The sequence below is a fragment of the Chenopodium quinoa genome, unplaced genomic scaffold, assembly GCF_001683475.1.
Source record: "Chenopodium quinoa cultivar QQ74 unplaced genomic scaffold, ASM168347v1, whole genome shotgun sequence".
In the NCBI taxonomy this organism is placed as follows: Eukaryota; Viridiplantae; Streptophyta; class Magnoliopsida; order Caryophyllales; family Amaranthaceae; genus Chenopodium; species Chenopodium quinoa.
In genome coordinates, this window is record NW_018742770.1 from 2,101,565 (window position 1) to 2,121,303 (window position 19,739).

Sequence of the window (19,739 nt, forward strand, 5' to 3'; positions counted from 1 at the left end):
CAGTACACCCTTCCAACAACGGTTCTAACTTAATTCAAAGTATGTCAACAGAATTTAAATTCAGGTTGGATTAACCGATTGAGTAAAGTTTAAAATTGCGACTTATTATCGCGGCTATTAGAATTTGCTGATTAGATAGATATTCTGATTCTATTATGTTTACCAGAAATGAAAGTAACGTGGTTAAATGCAGTTTTTCTGCCTGTATGGTCTCCATACCCTTTGATGCTATCAAGTTGAGTGTAGCCATGACTCTCATGAGGGGTTGATATGGATCAAGGACACTACTCAGTCTAAAGTTTGTAAATATACTCTAATATCAGATCTAAATCTTAACATGTTTTCATTCCTTATCTATTGCTAATCAAAGAGCTGCTCTTCATTGCTGACCAACGAATAAAACATCCTTTTCCAAACTGTATACGAAACTAAAGAGCCACTTCTAGTCATGGCGTCAAGGTATTTATATGCTTCTGCAAGCCGTCCTTGGTTGCAGAGTGAAGTAAGAAGAGTTTCACATATGAACCTATCTATAGGGATATTTTTTGACAGCATTTCTTCAAACATATCAAGTGCTTTTCTTTCATTACCCCCATTGCAAAATCCGCAAACCATAAGTCTGTATGTCGCTAAATTTGGAGGTGCCAGGTCCCCGTGGTTCATCCTTTCAAAATATTTCTCTGCTTCCAATTTCCTCCCTGCAACCCAGAGACTACGCAACAAACAATTACAATGAATGACAGTGTTGATAAACGCGCCTTTCCTAGAGAGTTCATTGAAAACCTTTATAGCACTGTCAACTTCACCTTTATTGCACAGCTGCACAAAGACATATCTTGCAAGATCATCAGAGCAAACGAGCCCCTTCTTGCACTCAACATGGAAGAACTTGAGAGCGTCTTCCTCTCTTCCAACCCTAAACAGCGCTTTGATGAAAGATCCATATACACAAACCTGTGCCATAGACCTCTTTTTCATCATCTTCTTCAACAACAATTCCGCATCATCAAGCTTTCCCACAGCACACAAAGAGCGAAAATACATCTCATATACCATCATTTCAGGAATTTCTCCCTTATAATTCAGCTGAAAAATCGCCCTCCTCCTCTCCTTCAAGAACGCGGCTTTAGACCCACTAACACCATCTCTCTTTATCAACTTGTCAAACAACTTCCTCGCCTCCCGGAACTTTCCTTCTTTACATAAACCATGCATGAAGCTTCCATATACACACACATCAACATCAAAACCCCCTTTAACCATTTTCCTAAGTACCCAATCAGCTGAATCCAAATCCCCATTTCTACATAAACATTGAAATAAAACAATGTATGTAACATCATCAACCCTAAATCCCCTACAATACATTTCATGAAGCACCGATTTTGCCATCGAACCCTCATTACATCTACACAAAACCCCAATCAAAGCCACAAAACTCTGCCTCCCTAAAACCCTACTACCCATCCAAATTCTCTCACATACATCCTTAATCTCATCCAAATCACCACATTTACACACATAAATCACATAATCTGTCAAATTAATTTCATACCCATTACTAATCTCACCCCATTGAACTTCAACATCATCTAATTTCTCATCTTTAAACATACAATCAAAAACTAAACTAAATGCAAAATAAGGGGATACCTTCAAATTGTCCTTCAAATGCAAGAACACAGCTTTTGCCCGATTGAGCTTCTTCAATCGGCAAAGACCCTCAATAATTGCAACCGAAGTAACAGAATCGAACAATTTGGAATGGGATAAAAGAAAATCCAATTGGGAAAGGGCTTTGAAATTTCTAGGGTTTTGAGTTAGGGTTTTAGCGAGGGAGAAAAATTGGGGGATAAAATGATTTGGGTATGATTGGTTGGTTTTGATGGGTGGTTGGTAGTTAGGTTTAGCGGTTGTTGAGTAGAAGAGAGAGAAAGCGAGTTGTCGGATCTGCTGTTGGTGGTGGTGGTGATGGTGGAGGAAGAGAGAGAAAGTGGAGGCGGGAAATCTCATGAGTGGTATAGTTCAAGTTTCAGTTATGGTGGTTGAAGTTTGTTATTACTTCCTTCGTTTCTCTCTCTATCCAACATCGCAACATCATACTTGATAAGGAGAAACTCCGTACTAAGTTTAGAGAGGTTGTTATATACACTCGGGTATATCGTACATCCATGAATATTTGTTCTCATTTTGATGATTGTTTTTTATTTTATCATTAAAATAAAGAACAAAAATTAACGTTAGGGTCTGGCTGTATATAACAAATTTTACAATTATTAATCACAAAAGGAGAACTAGAAATGATGCATTTTAGACAACTTTTTGGCTTTACGTGCTTTGGTCCAATGTTACAAGATATAACTTTACTTGTTTTGTCTAATTTACTACTACACGAAATGAAAATACAATGAGATCACTATTTATTTAAAACATATTATGTAATTAATCTAGATTTCCCCAAAGAAACCCGATAGATAGTTGAACATGTATCAAAACCACCAAGTACTTTCATATTTCCTTGTTTATTACTTTCTTGAGCTAATAATCTTAGCCAACTAATGAATTGTATTCAAACCGAGCAATATTCTATACCTTGAATAGATTATAGTGATCTACAAAGTACTAAACATCATCAATTTCACTTCTTGTTTTCTTCTAGACTAGATAATGGATAAAGTCCTCAATATACTGACCACTCAAGTTCTTATCACCAAAAACATCTTTCATTCTCCTACACTTGGTCCTTAATGCTTCACCCTCTTTCTCAACCATTGCCAACCGCACTGCCTTGGCCACAAACTCCCTTCTTAACAACCCGTCTTGCTCGTCGCGTGCAACTTCCACCCCAAGTCCTTTCCCCACCAACAATCTAGCAATCAGCCCTTGGTCATTCATCACAGGGAAAAGTACCATCACGCGCCCAAGTCCAAGACCTTCAACCACTGAGTTCCACCCACAATGTGTGAAAAAACCGCGAATTGAGGGGTGACTTATATCTTCAACTGCGGAGCCCAGCCTAGGTGAACCAGCCCTCGATTAGCTACTCGTTCTTTGAACCCTTCTGGAAGCATATCCAACACATTTTTAGCCAATCCAGGTGGATCGCGGAGGACCAAGATAAATGGTATACCGGATAGCTCCAAGCCAAAAGCCAATTCCTCGAGTTCTTCTTGACTTATAGTAGACTCACTCCCAAGTGCAACATACAGCACAGAATCTGATTTCTGCTGGTCTAACCACTTCTTAAGCAACATCCATTCGTCGTTGTCTGATTGTTCACCATCAACCAAAAAATCAGGAAAAAGACAACCAATAGGGAGTATTGTTTTTTCATAGAGCTTACTAAGGAGCTCAAGCCATGTAGGTTCAAACACAGGCAATGTTCTGATACATACAACATCACATCCTGCAATAGAAGCACCAAACCGTACTGTATCTGGTGTTGCGATATCTGCATCAACTGAATGCATGAACTTCATCACCTCATGAAGCCTATAAGCAATGTCTGATTCAAAAGGAATCCAATCAGGAACCACAGTAAAATCTTCAGGGGCTAATCGAGTGTTAGCTAAGAGTTCGGCTGGGGGTCCCATGAATGACAAAGTCGCGGCATTGAACAAAGCCAAGTATGCACAAGAAGAGCCAATTTTAGCAGCAATTGGGGAGATCCAATAAGAAGTGAAATCATAGAGAATCCAATCTGGTCTCACCTACAACATTGACTCAAACTACTCAGTAAGGACTAAAGATCCTCCTATTCTTCCAGGCCAACTCCCAACTTTCGAAATCAATTGTCAAAAACTCACAATGAGCAATTTCTGATCTAGTTTTGCAACAACTAAATCTATGAAACAATAAATCATATGAAGATACTACTAACATTGAAACTAACAAGAATAACTAAAGATCAAAATTGAGCTCTAAAGTCAAAAAGTTTACTCTTATCTTACCTCTTCTAAGAAAGCAGTGATTGGACCTTCCAACAAATCGAACCTGCTCTTCAAAAGGGGCTGCAAAGTGCCAGGCACATCCATAGAGGACTCTGCATCATCAGGAACGCGATCAAGATGAGGCAGAGGGATGCTAATCAAGTTTATGAAAGACAACAAATTTGCTGGAATTTTTGGTAGTCTTTTGATATTCTTAGTTGTTGTTATGAAAAACACAGTAACACCCTTCTTAGCTAAGCACTTGGAGAGTTCTAGGAACGGTATCAAGTGTCCCATGGCTAGCCACGGAATCACAACAACCTTAAGAGACGAGCATTTCTCCATGGCTATGCAAAATCACGATTGTAGTAGATCGATATATGTAAGTCAGGGAATCGAGGGTATTCATACAACGCTTTACCAAACTGATGTCAATTTAATACAACGCTGTCTTTGACTAATATGCTAAAGTTGGGTGCCATAGTTAGATGAACTCTAAGACAACTAGGATGTAATACAAGATTATAGTTCTCTTTGTTTGGTCAAAAGAAAACATATCTTACCAAATTGATATGGGTTGATATGATAATGCTATTATAATCAAGAAAGACGAATTTTGCAGAATATTATAGGCATTACATTGATCTTCCAAATCATTGACAGAAATCTGATTGTGTAATAGCTGTTTTTAGTAATCCCATATGATCATATTATATCTAAACAAGATTAAAACATACTTTGTATTACACAAGTATTCTAGATCAAGCAGCTAATATGGAAATTAAAGATCAAGTAGAGTATTCAAATAGCAACACTAAAATAGTAGAATAGGCTCCTAATTACTAAACATTTTCATTTTATTTCTTAGTTTGATGCAGGGGCGGATCTAGGGGGGGTTCAAGGGGGTTCATTGAACCCACAGATTTTTTGGAAAAAAAATTATAAGTTTTAATTTTTTTTTAAAAAAAAAAAAAGAAAAAGGGTTAATACAATTTCTGTGAGAATAATAATCACATGGGTAAGTTTGGTGCATTGGTAAGGCTTTGAATAATAGAGCAGCGCGCCCTTTTAATGTCTTAGGTTCGACTCCTATTGCCCTCTTTTTTTGTACTCTTTTTTTTTTTGTTCTTTTACTCCTTACATTCAAATTTCAGATTTCAGAAATCAAACATCGACATTTCTTATTTTCACCAAAACCCTAACCTTGACACCCTATGACCCTAGCCACTAGCCGCCGCAGCACCGCACACCGAGACACCAACCGGCGACCGGGAGCACTGACGACCTCACGGAGTGACGGAGACACGGACGAGGGACGACTGTTCTGAATTCAGACTTCAGAGTTCTTCTACAATTGTGAGTCCTCTTAATCTCTTATTCCTCTACTCCTATTAATTCTTAATCTTGGTTTGCTTGTTTTATTTTTTAAATTGGTTTATGGTTTTGATATATTGTTGAATTCTTGAATTGTTGAGAAATTGAATTGTAGAAACTTAGAAGTTAGAATTAAAAAAAAATTACTTGTTTTTTTTTTGAAATAAAATTTTACTTGTTCTGTTAATTGAAATTTGATAATTAGAAGAAGTTTATATTGTCAAATTTGTGTTTATTGGGGACTTGTGATTTTAATTGATAATTAATTGTGTATTATGTAAAAAATAAGTTGCGGAATAGTACGGGTGATCAACTATTGAATGATAGTTTAGTTACTTATCTTGAGAGAGACTTATTTGCAAGAGTTAGTGATGATGATGTATTAGCACGCTTTCAAAGTAGGAAAACTCGAAGAATGTTTTTGTAGGTTTTTTTTTTATTTTTTTTATTGTGTAATTCATCCGTGATAAAAATTTGATTTATGTATTGAATTTTTAATCAAAATATGATCATCGTTTTTTTTTTTTGTAAGATTTCGAACCCACAGTTCGGAATTCCTGGATACGCCACTGGTTTGATGTATTATATTTTATTTGTCATGAATTGTATTGTAAACAGCAAAAATTGAGATGAACCCTTTTCTTGCAGAAGCAAGGCAATCAATCCATAAAATGTGCAAGAATTTGTAAAAAGACTTGATAGGTTTATATGTATTATTTAGGTTCAGATAACAAAAGTGAAGGTGTTTTTTTCTTTTTTCTTTTAAATAAACACAAATTCGAGATGTAACTAGTATTTGGGTCCTGTCGATGTCTTGGGTTATTACCTTTTTTCTTGCAATTAAATTTGTTATACATATTAACATTTTGTATCAAAGAGTAACACAAAATATCAAATAGTTTGGTGCCTAGACGCTTAGTTCTAGAATTAGAGGTTGCATGTTCAAATATTGTGAAATACTTTTATTTGCGGGTGATGACATAATAAGAAGTTGAGTGGATGATGTGGCGCAATGAAGGGGTCTAGTGCCACATAGACTTTGTTAGGAACGCTAGACAGATAAGCTAAAATATTTATATTCATGCACCCTTTGCAATTATTTCACTCAATGATAGCATTTGGTCATGAATTGAAAAGGATGTCCAGCTAGTGCTCTAAATTGCAGTATAGTTTAATAGCAGGGAAAAAATAAAAAGCAAACATGAAAGGGTCGTTTTCAAATTTGAAGTCTTTTATTGGCATGTACTACGCGTTTATTGTATACAATAGATTTTAGCTACCTGAAATCACATAAAAGTCACTCCTTTGTAAATACACTTTTATAAGATTTGGAGTCGCGACTTTGTCATTTTGATTGTATTCAATATAATTGTTGTATTGTATAAGTTTTTGCCAATTAAGAAATTAAGCATTTTTATTGGCAAAACACGACCAATTATTATGAACCTAAACCGGCTTGCTAAACCAAATCTCGAGTACGAAGCGTTGATTGCAACTATGTCTAAATTTTAGGGATAAATTTGTTTTAGACATATTATGGAAAAATGAAGTAAAAAAATAACTTGAAGAACATGAATAATTTTGGTTAATGTAATCCAAAATCGAAATCCAATAAAGTGCATGCTCCTAAATCAAGGAATTGAAATACTAAAGTCTTTTGATGATAAAAGATACTCCATATCAAAGTTTAAAGTTAGCTAATAATGAGCTGACATCTAGCCTTCCTCAATATGCAATCATTCGGGTAAAACCAATGAATCTAGAGTTGCATTATTCATTATTCCAAGCTGCAACAAATGAATCAATTAATTATTAAATGTAACAATCAATGCATGATTTTGTGATACAGTTCCTAATCAAGTTAGGAGGTATGGGTATCTTAAGTATCAAATGCAATTCTAATCAATATTGGTTGCATATATCATTACAAAGAAAAAAAAAAAGTTTGACTATGTATAAATAGAGTTAGAGATCGAGATCAGGTGTACAATTAGGAACCATGATATGTTCAACCCGAGTCCTAGCCACCACTAAACCTAATGTTGATGGAAGGATGAACAATATAGCTCCATTTAAAGATGGTTTTGAGCCATGTTGTATTTATCTAGTGTCAAGCTTGTAAGAGTTGTAACTTAGGGTTTGCATGCCTCGACCTACTCCCTAGCCCCTATCCGATTATCGGTTATCCACATGTTGAATGATATGAGCTAACGTGATTTTTTGAGTCAATAGTCATAGCGTGCTTATATGATTAGGCCAAATTTTACTTATTCGATGTTTTTTATCTTACACTATTACACTTTTCAAAAATAATAATTTGAGTACAACCTACGACTCGACACACACAATAACATGTCGTACCTTACATTGAGCATGGGATGACCGACCTATTGCGAATTTGCCATCTTTTAATTCCAATTAAGTGATTAGTACCACAAAGCACACACTACTTGCGTGATTTTAGGGTTAGTCTCGTTAAAGTACAAAGACCAAAAAAAAAAATTAAAGCACACATTTTTTTCTTTAGAGATTAAAAGTGCAATTTTTTTTTATTTTAATATTTTTTGAGGAGAAAAATAAAAGTACAATTAATATTGAACCTTTAATAAATTTAATTATTTTTAACAGTAATTTCACCCGCCTTTAGTTTCATAATTATTTAAAAATTCTGTTTCTCTCTCCTCAAAAAACACAAATTCCCATTTTCTCTCTTCCTCACTCTTCACTCCAAGAACCCACTCTCAACATTCCCCCAATTTTTCGAAATTAGGGTTAGGGTTTGTTCCATGTCTGTATAATTTCAACAATAAGGAGCTCCCTTTTCTCCAATTATCTCTATAATTTGATGCCATATCAAAACCCTAATTTATTCAAATCAATCTAATTCAAAAATTCCCCCAAAATGTACGGTCATGAGCAGCATATGAGCGTGTCATCGTCTTCTCCCAATCATTTACAGGAACCTCAGACTTTGATTGATGAAAACGACATCGTTCAGGGGGTTGAAGACTCCATTGATGATCATTATCATCGCCATAATCAGCAACGATGTTCTGACGATGGTTCTGTTCCTTTCGAAGGAGATTCAATTTATGCTGTTGATAATTATGGGAAGATTGAAGGATCTGATCAGCTCACACTTTCGTTTCGTGGCCAAGTTTATGTTTTTGATTCTGTCACTCCTGATAAGGTATAATATAATTTGTTTTTTATCTCCTTTTTATTTAATTTTAATTTTTATATAATGTGAATTTATTCATGTTTGATTGTGGATTGATTTAGAAGTAAAGTTTGATTATTTTGCTAATTTAATGGTTGGAGCTTGGAAATTTAAGATGATTGCTTGTGTTTTATGGGTTCAATTTTTATTTTCAATGTTTTTTTAGCAGTTTATTTTGAAGGGATTTGTTAGAAAATCAAGGGGGAATTTTTTTTTTTCTTTAATTTTTTTCTCCCGGGAATTGTATTAGTATTATCATCATATCTTGATGATCATGACCTCACTTTCTTAACAAGTTGGTTTGTTAGTGTAAGATTGTAATGTGATGATATTTAATTTTGGATGAAAGGGAAAGTAATTTCGGTGAAATTAGCTAATTTGCAAAGATTTAGGGAGTTGGAATATTTGTTTGATTTTTGGTGAGTTAAGCTTTGGTGTTAAGGGTAATCTGATGATACCATCTGTATAGTTTATGCTTTGAAATATATTCAACTTTTTTGGACTTTGGTGTATTTGTGTGTGGTGTGACACTTGAATTTTTGGAGAAAGCAATAAGATTAGGGAAAAGAGGTAAAATAATGGTTTTATGAGATCTTTTGGCTTTCAGTGCAAGCCTACTTGGCTGTCGTACATGTAAGCCAATTTGCTTTAGCTCAGCTTAGCCTCAATCTTTAAAAAGAAATATTCAGTAGGATTTGATTAGTTCATATATTCTATATCAATGTAGCTGAAAGGGTAACCCTTAGGTAAGATAGACTGAATCTATTTGCTCAATATACTGTCCTCTGTTGTTTGATGTGAAGCTATATCATTCATATGTTGTTCAAAAGCCTTTAGTTGGTGTTAACTAGAAGAACCTTTCGTGATTAGAAGAGTTAGACTGTGTATACATGCCTATTTAAAAGTACTTTTACTTTGTTATGTTACAATGAGAAGTATATCAATGTAGACTACACAAGTCTAATAATGGTATCTCATTTAGTATCAATTATACATCAATGCTAAATGATGTTTATTTTTCTCAATAATTCATTTTTACTTTTTGGATGGTTTTGCTGACCAAGAATAGTGCTTTGTCAATGTTTTGTTTTTCATATGTTGAAACTTCATCTTAGTATAATCTATAAGTTATACTCCCATTCCACTGATAAAGACCTTAAAGCTGATTTTGGATGATTTGTAACAATCATACTTCTTTTGTAGGTTCCAAGACTTTTTTTTTTTAAAACCTCTATGAGCTATATGTCTAGTGTCTCCAAAACTTATGAATTTTGGAGGCTTTGTCTATTATGTGTATCTCAAATTTATTTGATTGCTTCAGGTTGAAGCTGTTTTATTGGTGTTAGGAGGGAATGTGGGGGGAAGTGCACCATCTTCAGTTTCACAAGGTGCAGAACTACCGCAAGTATCACATATGAACCAGCCGGTATTCTTTTTTTTTTTTTTTTTCCCCAATAAATCATATCTTGGTAGATTATATATTGCACTAATATTTTTATGTGTGTATCTTGCATGTAAATAATTGTCCCTAATAATTGTCCCTTGTTGGCTTGTTGCAGGATATGATGGTATTTCCAGGACGCAGCAGTCTACCACAGCGAGAGGCATCTTTAAATAGATTTCGCCAAAAGAGGAAAGAACGCCGCTTTGATAAGTTAATTAGGTATAGTGTTCGGAAAGAAGTGGCACAGAGGTATGTTATTGGACATGGACTTCTTGTCCCTTGTTGCATGTATTAATAATATTATTGGACTTCTTGTTAGATAATAAACCGGTGCTTGAGGAAAACAAAGTGTCTAAAAGTTTCAGTCATCTTTGAAGTTTATGTTATATGTTACTAGGCATTTTCTCGTGTCTTGATGCATTCTGATCGTACAATTATGTTAAATATATCGTTGGGACATTTTCTTCATGCTAAGATGAAAGCTTGTACGGTTTTTTTTTTTTTTTTTTTTTTTTTTTTTTTTTTTTTTTTTTTTCCAATTGACTGTTACTTTAGGCTGCTTTCACTTTCTTTCTACTGTTTAAGATAGGATTCTCGTAAGTCTTTGACTTAATATTCTAATTTTCTAATGTTTAATAGTGTCATAGACTCTTTCAAGATGTTTTATATGGTTGTGATTCATAATGAGAAGCCTTGATCTTCTAAGAACTTAAAAATTATAGCGAGTTGTCTTTCAGTATTGTCTATATTGCCTGTAAATAAGTGCCTTTCAACTTTTCAAGTGTATGATCAGGCACTTGATGCTGTACATGTATTATATCAACTAAGCAAAAGTGGTGCTTATAGCTGTATATCAGGCACTTGATCACCAAGGAATCAAAAATTTAATTGGAAAAGCTTAGGATGGCATTCATTATTGTTCAAGTTGAATATGGTGTTTTGTGTGTAGATATGATCTTGCACTTTAACTAATGTAAAACATGGAGAAAAAATTGTTTGAATATGTTGTATTGCTGTGCCACACCTTGTCTATAAAATTATATCTAATGTATATTGACTACATTCTATAATCTCGTAAGCTGTAGATGTTTTTATTTATTTTATTTTATTGTTTTCATTTGTGTCTGCTATTTGTTTCAATGACAGGCAGCCCCGTAGCAAGGGACAATTTACATCTTCAAAGAAGGGGGATGAATCTTCTGGCTGTAATGCACAAGATTCAGGTCCTGATGACACACAGATAGAAACATTGTATGTTCCCTTGTTTTTATTTTTTTTATAATGATGTATCCATAGAAATACTAGCCTTTCATTGGCAACATTTTCTTTTTTCGGAGAAATTGTCATAAGGTCTCATTTCAAATTGTTGTAGAAGCTGTTAGCTTCGTGTCCAGTTGTATACCTCTTTATTTGCTGTTTATGTATTAATCCGTTCCTTTGTCCTTCGCTCTTTGTAGTTGTACACATTGTGGAATTAGTTCAACTTCAACACCAATGATGCGACGTGGACCAAATGGGCCTAGGACTCTTTGTAATGCATGTGGACTTGTATGGTCAAATAAGGTTAACATTCTTTTTAATCTAAGTTGTCCATTTTGTTGCTAATTTGATCGCTTGTTTCCTCTATCTGGTAATGCTCTTTGCATGTAACTACTTTAAATATGCTGCATGATGAATGACTTATTTTATTTTCAGTGTTCAGTAGATTGTGATGGGCTGTGTAATTTGTGGTTTTTATTGCCAATCTTATGTGGCGAATTAGTCAGAGTTCAAAATCCTATGTCCCTTTTGTAAGAAGTAATCTTCTTCATTTCCTTCTTGTCAAGCCTTTCAGAATTGTTGAGTGCTGAGCCCTTTGGCATTTGTGCAAGTTCTTTTGGGGGGAATACTTCTCTGTTTGTCACTTGCTGTGGGAGAGTTTGGCTTCATCTGTGTTCATAGCTAATTGCACATGTCTTTTAAGCAACACTAAGAAATCTATAATAAGTATATTAAAAGGACATTGATGTTTGTTATGTCTTTGTACAAGTCAAGAATACTGGAGAGAAAAAGAATTTTCCATGTACAAGTCAACTGGAAAGAAAAAGAATGTATTACAGAGAGACTAAAATTGAATACCATTGTTACCCTAGAAACGCATAATGATTTTGTTAGTGAAGTGCTGTGGTCCATGTGATATTCTGTCCTTCATTCTCAGGAACCAAGATCCTAACCAAATGTATTTGCGGCCATTGGTGTAATCAACACCGTGCTTGTGCAGTAGAAAACAAATTTCAGATTTGTGGTTCTGCTGCTGTAGTTTGTCTAGTGGGTATCATTTTCATTCTGAATTTCTGGAATGCTCAACACTGTTCTCTTGGTTCCGTTGTATGACTAAATTTGAATTTTTTGCAGGGTACTTTGAGGGATCTTTCAAAGAAACAAGATCCATATATTATGCCTAGTGAACTGGTATATTTTCTAGTTTTGTTGGTTTCAGCTTCTCTCTTAACCGTTTTTAAAGAATGTTGAAACATCACAGCGTTGTTTCTTTTTTGTGTTCCAGACTGGTGAATCTCCTTATAGAGCAACTGATATACTTGGAGAGGCCAAATATGTCAATTTCGGAGAAAATGATAGTACAGCACTAATCGCACAACATTAACACTCTCGTCTACTGTTGTTTTCACGGGAATGCTGCTACTGCTGTTGCCATCCAGGGCTTAGTGCATAGTGCTTGATATTCCTTGGCGACTGTACAGATATGACGCAGCTTTAATTTATTAATACACAATCAACTTTTTACAAAATGCATTATGAAACACTCAGAACATCGGATAGCATGTTGACACTATTGACATGATATTTTGTACTTAATGATCAGCATAGTTAGCTATAAATCTGAAATCAGACTTTCCAGCTGTCTTTCTAGCTGTGTCTATTTATCTAAAAACATGAGCATGATCAATACCATTACAGGTGGTCGTTCTGTAAATTTACAGCAACTCTTTTTCGTTTTTCCTTAGTATTAAAGTGTTCAGTAATTTTGAGTATGTTACCTCACCTTAATTCTATATTCTTACAATCTTAGGTAATTGTTTGAGCATTGAGTCTAAATTATGCCTTAACCATTAGTAGCCTAAAAGAATTATTAGCCTTAATGCGAGTCTTAGTGCGTTACTCGTCAGCCATTTTATGACATGCCGATTGCTCCTACCAATTTGTTTTGCCTGTTTGGTGCAGAAGTTGCATGCTAATAATGTACTGAAGGCAATCTCTGATTAGGATATTTAATGCTGTGCTATGTTACATGGACTCGCACACCCATTTCCGACATGGGTATGTGTTAAAGCGTCCGACTTGGCTATTTTGTGGAAAAAAAAAAAAGGGTCAATGGTTTTGAAACAAAAGTGAAGTGTCCAAGTGTCATACCCATGTTTGAATGTTGAGGGTCCAACATAAGTACTTGAGGTGAAATGCAGAGTCCGTGTAACATAGGTGTTATGTTTGCATTTTTATTTTTATAGAGAAGCCAAAGGTGAGATACTCATTATATTTTGCTTCATGTACCATCCTGAGATTTATGTAACTATATATTTCGGCACTTTGGACTCACCCTGCAAATATAATTTCTCATGAATTCAGCCCAGGATAATAATTTGCTTCTTGAAGGAAATGCTGGTTTACCTTAAAAATTAAAATGTATATATGGCGGTAACTTTATAGTTGTACTTGGTATGTGATATGGAATAGTTGGATCCATATATTCATGTACTTGACTTACAGTTCGAAAAGATCACTGTTAAGACCCACCAATATTATCTACTCAAACTCTCAAAGTGCAAAAGGCCTTTACCGGTAATCTAGCCAATTTCCTATGAATTTGTAAGAATTATTGATCACCTCATATAGTCATATCCCTTTAATAGGTAGAGTTGTCAAATGGAGTCTATGGTTGGGTGAGACTTAGGTCCAATTAGTCAGGATTTTGTCAGATTATGATTTATTAGAGGTTAGTGTATAGACAGTTTAAATATGTACTTTTTTTTAATCACATTGGTTTTTCTTAGATTGTAACCAAATCGAGTCCATTTTTGACAATTGTAAACTTAGATGGCCTGGATTAGGGTGAGATGGATCAGGGCCGAAAATCGTCGCCATTTGCCATAGGCCCATAACTGAGTAAACTTAGATGCTATAAGAGGAGGAGATAAAAGGAGGTAGAAGAAGATGGATGTAGTGACGATTGGGGTGGTAGATTGGTGGTTAAAGTGTGGAGAGTGGAGACTAGGAGTTGTGGTGGTTTTTCCCTGAAAGGATAGAGATTGAGGGTAAATCATTAAATTAAAAAATATTACCGATTTAATAGGTAACAAGTCATATAGGAATATTCTGTGAAGAAATTGTTACAATTGGGACTGCCCGTAGTTAATTGAAAGGTGAGACCTTTTAAAAAATTCACCCATAGTTGAGATATTTGTTGTTAATTTTTCCTTATAAAATGTCTACTATTTTTGAAAAAGGATGAAGTAAGTTTATTGTTGCTATGCATATGTACATATGTTAGGAACTCGAAAGCAATTAAAAGAAAATTATAAGGAAAATGGTTCCAAAGAAATTAAACCCTTAAATAGTTGTACTTGAAAATTTTTGGTTGCCTATTTTGTGACATGATATAATCAATTTCGTTTTATATTAGTGTGTTATCGTTATTTAACATGTACCTCAATCTTCAATCTCTATGCTTATCTCTCACTCTCATATTGAAGCCAAACTAAATAATTCCATACCTTTTTTTTTTTTTTTGAAACAAAATAATCTCATACTTAATTGTTCACTTATATATGTTATCGATCAATACATAATGTTGTTATACATTTCTGATCCATTACCCTATTTATAACGCATTACACCTATATTACTCAGACTCTTCATTTCACCTCACGTAACACTCAGACACTTCACTTTTAGTTCAAAATTATGAAATTTTTTCACAAAATAGCCTAGTCAAACGCTTAAACACGTACCCGTATCGGACATGGGTACACGAGTCCAAGTAACATAACACTACACAATAACAATTGCATATAAATTACTTACAATAATCAAAATCCTTTTTCTTATACAAATCACAAAATCATTACAAAGTAATTAAATTATACACACCCAATTTCATAAACATGCACACACTCACACACACCCACACCCACACCCACACCCACGCACAATCACACAACAAAATCTGAATTATTTACAGCCATTCCACCAATCCCAATACTCTTACATTCTGTTATGTCTCCTTAATTCTGTTACACTTTCACGCGCCATTTCTCAACCACTTTACCCACCTTTCCCTAAACCCTCCTTAAACCCCCACGCGCGTATTTCTCACGCGCCTCTTCTTCCTATTTTCTGTCCAAAAACCTCCCCCCCAAAAAAAACTTTGATTCTCTTTCTCTTTCTCTCTCTAAAACTCTAATCATTCCATTTTTCAGTGAATTGTATTTCACATTCTTCGTTTTTACACGCCCCCAACACACGGGCTCACTCAAATCTTACTTTTTCAGAGAATTTCATCTATAATTTGGAGAGAGAAAGCAAAATTTTATTTGGGTTTTTGTTTTTTGTGTAAAATTCTTCATAATTTTTTATTTGGGGTTTATTTTTTGATCTGGGTTTTGTTTTTGGTTCATAAATGAGCTGAAAATAAGTAGAAATCCTCATTTTTTTGCCCAGAAATTTTATTCATTTCAGCAAGTTTCTCTGATTTTTTTCCCCCTGTTTTACTCTTTTTTCTGGTAAAATTTCTACTCCCTTTTACTAATTTCACCATTAATTCTTATTTTTGTGCTTCATTTTTAGATTCTGAGTATGAATTTCGGAATGTATTTTTCAGATTTTGATATGGAGATTGAAATGGGTTCTGTTTATAAGCTTAATCGTCACTCAAACACTAAAATCCCAGCTGCATTCAACTCAATAAAAGCTGTTTTTGTAAGATTTTTTGCTCAAATTTCATCTAATACTCAACTGATTTTCCTATTTTCTGGATTTTAATTTTTTGGTGATAAATTAAATTTCAGGTGAATCATAAGAGTGATGATGATATAACAGTGGTGTTTCCGAGTATTCAATCTCTGGAAATTTTTTTTGGAGGTGTGAAAAAAAATGGATTGATTCAACCAAATTTAGATGAACATTATGTAATGAGTTTGAATTTGGGTAAAAAATTACTCACCCAGAAAATTTCATTTGATGAGTTTACTGCTCAAAGAGGAAATCGAAGTTTCTGGGTTCATGATGATGATGATGAAGAAGATGATCATCATGTTTCGAATAATGGGTTGGAAATCAAATGGGAAAAGCGTCGAAGAACAACAATCTATAGTAAACAGAGATCAGAGCGTCAGAAAAAATTGGCGCAAAAATTGCCTACTGAGCTCACAGTAGAAGCTTCAATGGAGGATGAAAAAAAGGAAGAACAAGATGATGATGACGATGATGACGAAGGTGAAGATGAGGAGAAAGAAGAAGAGAAGGTTCCAGAAAAAACCCGAGTTCTTCGAAAGCGAAAATGTCAGTTTAAAGGGGTGAAATATCATGAGAAGAAGAAGAAGATGAAGAAGAATCAGATTAAGGTAGTTTCTGAGAAGAAGTTCAAAGATTCTCAGCATAGATGGACTATTGAGAGGTATAAATTATTAAATTAATCAAGAAATTCTTATTTTAATTTGGTTTTTCTTGATCATAGTAATTTTTCTGTACTTTTTAAGTTGTTTGTTGTTGTTGTACTTGGATTTTTGAAGAAGTTTTAGTTATGGAAGTTGGATGATGTTAAAAAAAAAAGGGTGAAAAAAGTAGTGGGGTTTTGGAATTGTACTTGAATATTGTTTGTTTTGATCAAAGGTATAAGTTGGCAGAAAAGAATATGTTGAAGATCTTGAAGGAAAAAGGAGCAGGACCCGGTAAACCGATTTTACGACCCGACTTGAGGTCGGAAGCTCGGAAGCTGATCGGTGATACGGGTCTTTTGGATCATTTGCTGAAGCATATGGCCGGGAAGTTAGCTCCTGGTGGGGCGGAGAGGTTTCGCCGTCGACATAACCCGGAAGGTGCAATGGAGTATTGGTTGGAGAGTGCTGATTTGATTGAAGCTAGGAAGCTAGCGGGTGTTACTGACCCGTATTGGGTACCGCCTCCCGGGTGGAAACCGGGTGATTGCCCGAACCAAGACCCGGTTTGTGCTATGCAGCTTAAGGGGCTAAGGGATGAAATTGATGACATGAAGAGGTAGACTATAATTTGATGATTAGTGATTAAGTAAAGTTGTACTAAATGAGTAATTGATTTTATTTGATGCAATGTGTTAATGTCTATTGTGTCTGAATTCTGATTTTGTTATTGAGCAGAGAGATGCAAAAGTTGGCAGGAAAAGGGAAAGAAAGCAACCAGGCTTCAGATGTTCCTCCAATAAGTTTTGGTGAATCAATAAAGTCACTAAAGGTATAATAGTCCTCCCTCAATTTAGATTAGTCGCAACACTTTCCTTTTTCCACCCGTTTAATGCAAGGACTTGTAGTTGATTAGTACTTAATCATATATTAACAGAATTGTTAATGTTGGTAGCAGGCAACACATGCTGAGCTAATGAAGAGGAAAGTCAATATTGAGAAACAACTGCTAGAAATCTCCAAGACCTTTACTGGAATGGAGGTACCAAATTACCATAATTGACTATATTTACAATTTCATTAACTTTGAATCAGTTGATCAAGCAGTTAAGCACATAAATCTCATCATGTATGTATATGCTGGTATAATCTTGTCTTAATGTGGGATTTCAGAAGTTAATCATATGCAAATTGGTCAAATCATGTTGCTAGCTAATTAATGCTTGATTTGGTACAACTTTTTTCATTCTATTGTAGAATGTGTTGAATCTGAAATTTCTGGAGTGTATATGACTAACTTGTACAAATAGGAAAAGAGCATTGATGTGGGACCTTGTTTCATAAAATGTCACACAATTCTGGCATATTATAAAGTTTATGAACTTTATAATATAACAACATGATTGCATGCAGATATACCCCACATTCATGCAGATATACTTGTTTATTAACCAAATGTTAATTAAGATTAAAACTTCAATTAATAATAAAGCTAGAAAATTGACTAACTAAACTAAGAGGTACTGCACTATTTCCTGTTTCAGGAGGATATAGGGTGGCTGAAGGAATCTGTAGCTGAAGAAAAAGGGGGTGAAGATCAATTGTCAGAGGATAAAACTGAATCAGATAAGGGTAAAAAAAGGACAGTAATTAATGAAGATGAAAATTTGAAGAACAAAGAGAAAGAACTGATAAAAGTGCCCCAGAAGTTAAGGATACCATCCCCAAAATCTTCACCATCTGCTACAGAAAAGAAGGAAAAAAACAGGAAACAGATTCTGAAGAGTGGCTTCAGAATCTGTAAACCTTTGGGCACTTTTCTCTGGCCTTCCCAAATGGGTTCTTTATCTTCTTCTGCCTCCTCTCAAGTGTTGGTCCATCTTGAAGATCTCCTAGGGTACCCTACACCGCCTTCTTCCGTCTCTTCCTCCTCTAGTAGGCCACCCTCCTACCTCTTCCCCCCACCACCACCACCACAGGAGCAGCAGCAGTCGGCCTCGGTGAAGAGACCGGTTGCAATGAGGGCTGCTGTCACTCTGAATTTCTCCATTGCTACAATCAAAGGGTCAACTACTATTGACAGTATTTCTAGTCCTACTGCTACTGGGTGTAGTAGTAGTGTTCAGACTTTTGTTCCTGATCTCAATGAAGTCCCTCTTTCTTCCTTGACTTGATTAAAGGTAGCCCTTTTCCTGGTTTACATATAGATTAAAAAAAAAAAACAAACAAACAAACAAACAAACTTTAAGAAGTCATTAATTCATTAATAATGTGTAGACTTTGGGTTAAATTTTTGGTGCATCTGATTTTTTGGTTTGTCAGAAGGAAGATGGGTTTTATATACCAATTACATTGTTGTTAATTTTTAATTTTTTGATCATGTAAACACTATAGTATGAGAAAAATCATTTTATGGCTCACATGAATGGAAATATAGAATCTGAAATATATACTTAGCATTACATTGAAGTCTTTGTAATTCCCTTAATTATTTTTGTTCTCAATAAGCCTATTTTCTACTTTCTAGAGAGAATTATATAATATGTTTGCTCTAATAATACTAATACAGTTTTTAACTTGTAAAGGAATGGGCATATCAAAATGGAGTATATAAAAGAAGGTGTAAAAATAATTCCATATAACTATAAGTTACATTGTAGCACTACTAGTGTGGCTCATCGTATACCTTATTTTGGGCTTGAGTTTCTAGCTTTTTCAAGGTTAATTTAATGAGGTCTAACTTAGCTTAATACTCCAACTATGAAACTACCTATTACGAGTACTATTAAGTATTAACTTTTACGGTATAATTTTTTTCTTTTCAATATTTCGATCTTGTTCACGAGCTTCTCAAGGTAAAGCTTAATTTCGCTAATTTATTGAATACGTTGAATCATTCCCATTATCTAATAACGACTTATTCGTATCTAGTATCTAGACTCATCATAATATCTTACTTGGGTATAAAAGAGATCAAATTCTGAATTAAACATAACATTTAAAGCATTAACTAATCATAATTTTGTCGATATAGAAATTTTCCAACTTTATTTCGTTTAATCAACAACACATCACTAAATGTTATACTAACATAGTTTTTTTTTTACCTTTTTATTGCAATT

General features: G+C 34.6%; 3 protein-coding genes and 1 pseudogene across 5 annotated transcripts; 2 read left to right on the forward strand and 2 right to left on the reverse strand.

Annotated features, from left to right (window-relative positions):
* Positions 1–360: 360 nt before the first annotated feature.
* Positions 361–2,013, reverse strand: LOC110724493 (pentatricopeptide repeat-containing protein At1g63330-like). The gene has a single exon (XM_021903915.1). It carries the CDS (start codon positions 2,011–2,013, stop codon positions 361–363), a length of 1,653 nt encoding a protein of 550 aa, XP_021759607.1.
* Positions 2,014–2,280: 267 nt separating this feature from the next.
* Positions 2,281–4,611, reverse strand: LOC110724650 (annotated as a pseudogene).
* A 3,340-nt stretch (positions 4,612–7,951) lies between these two features.
* Positions 7,952–12,971, forward strand: LOC110724651 (GATA transcription factor 24-like). Of its 3 annotated transcripts, XR_002512029.1 has the most exons (8): positions 7,952–8,493; positions 9,845–9,949; positions 10,083–10,216; positions 11,114–11,218; positions 11,425–11,530; positions 12,165–12,278; positions 12,362–12,418; positions 12,513–12,530. XR_002512029.1 is itself a non-coding variant. In XM_021904081.1 (7 exons), the coding sequence occupies exons 1-7, from the start codon at positions 8,206–8,208 to the stop codon at positions 12,609–12,611; spliced, it is 894 nt and encodes a 297-aa protein (XP_021759773.1). In that variant the 5' UTR covers positions 7,953–8,205; the 3' UTR covers positions 12,612–12,971. The 3 variants fall into 3 exon arrangements, 1 of the variants encoding a protein (XP_021759773.1); XR_002512030.1 differs by lacking the exon at positions 12,513–12,530 and having other exon boundaries at positions 12,165–12,274; XM_021904081.1 differs by lacking the exon at positions 12,165–12,278 and having other exon boundaries at positions 7,953–8,493; positions 12,513–12,971.
* Positions 12,972–13,281: 310 nt separating this feature from the next.
* LOC110724494 (protein DYAD-like) lies at positions 13,282–18,791 on the forward strand. Its single transcript, XM_021903916.1, has 8 exons — positions 13,282–13,285; positions 15,843–15,940; positions 16,030–16,351; positions 16,457–16,637; positions 16,853–17,236; positions 17,356–17,449; positions 17,576–17,659; positions 18,162–18,791. Exons 1-8 carry the CDS (start codon positions 13,282–13,284, stop codon positions 18,789–18,791), a joined length of 1,797 nt encoding a protein of 598 aa, XP_021759608.1.
* Positions 18,792–19,739: the final 948 nt, after the last annotated feature.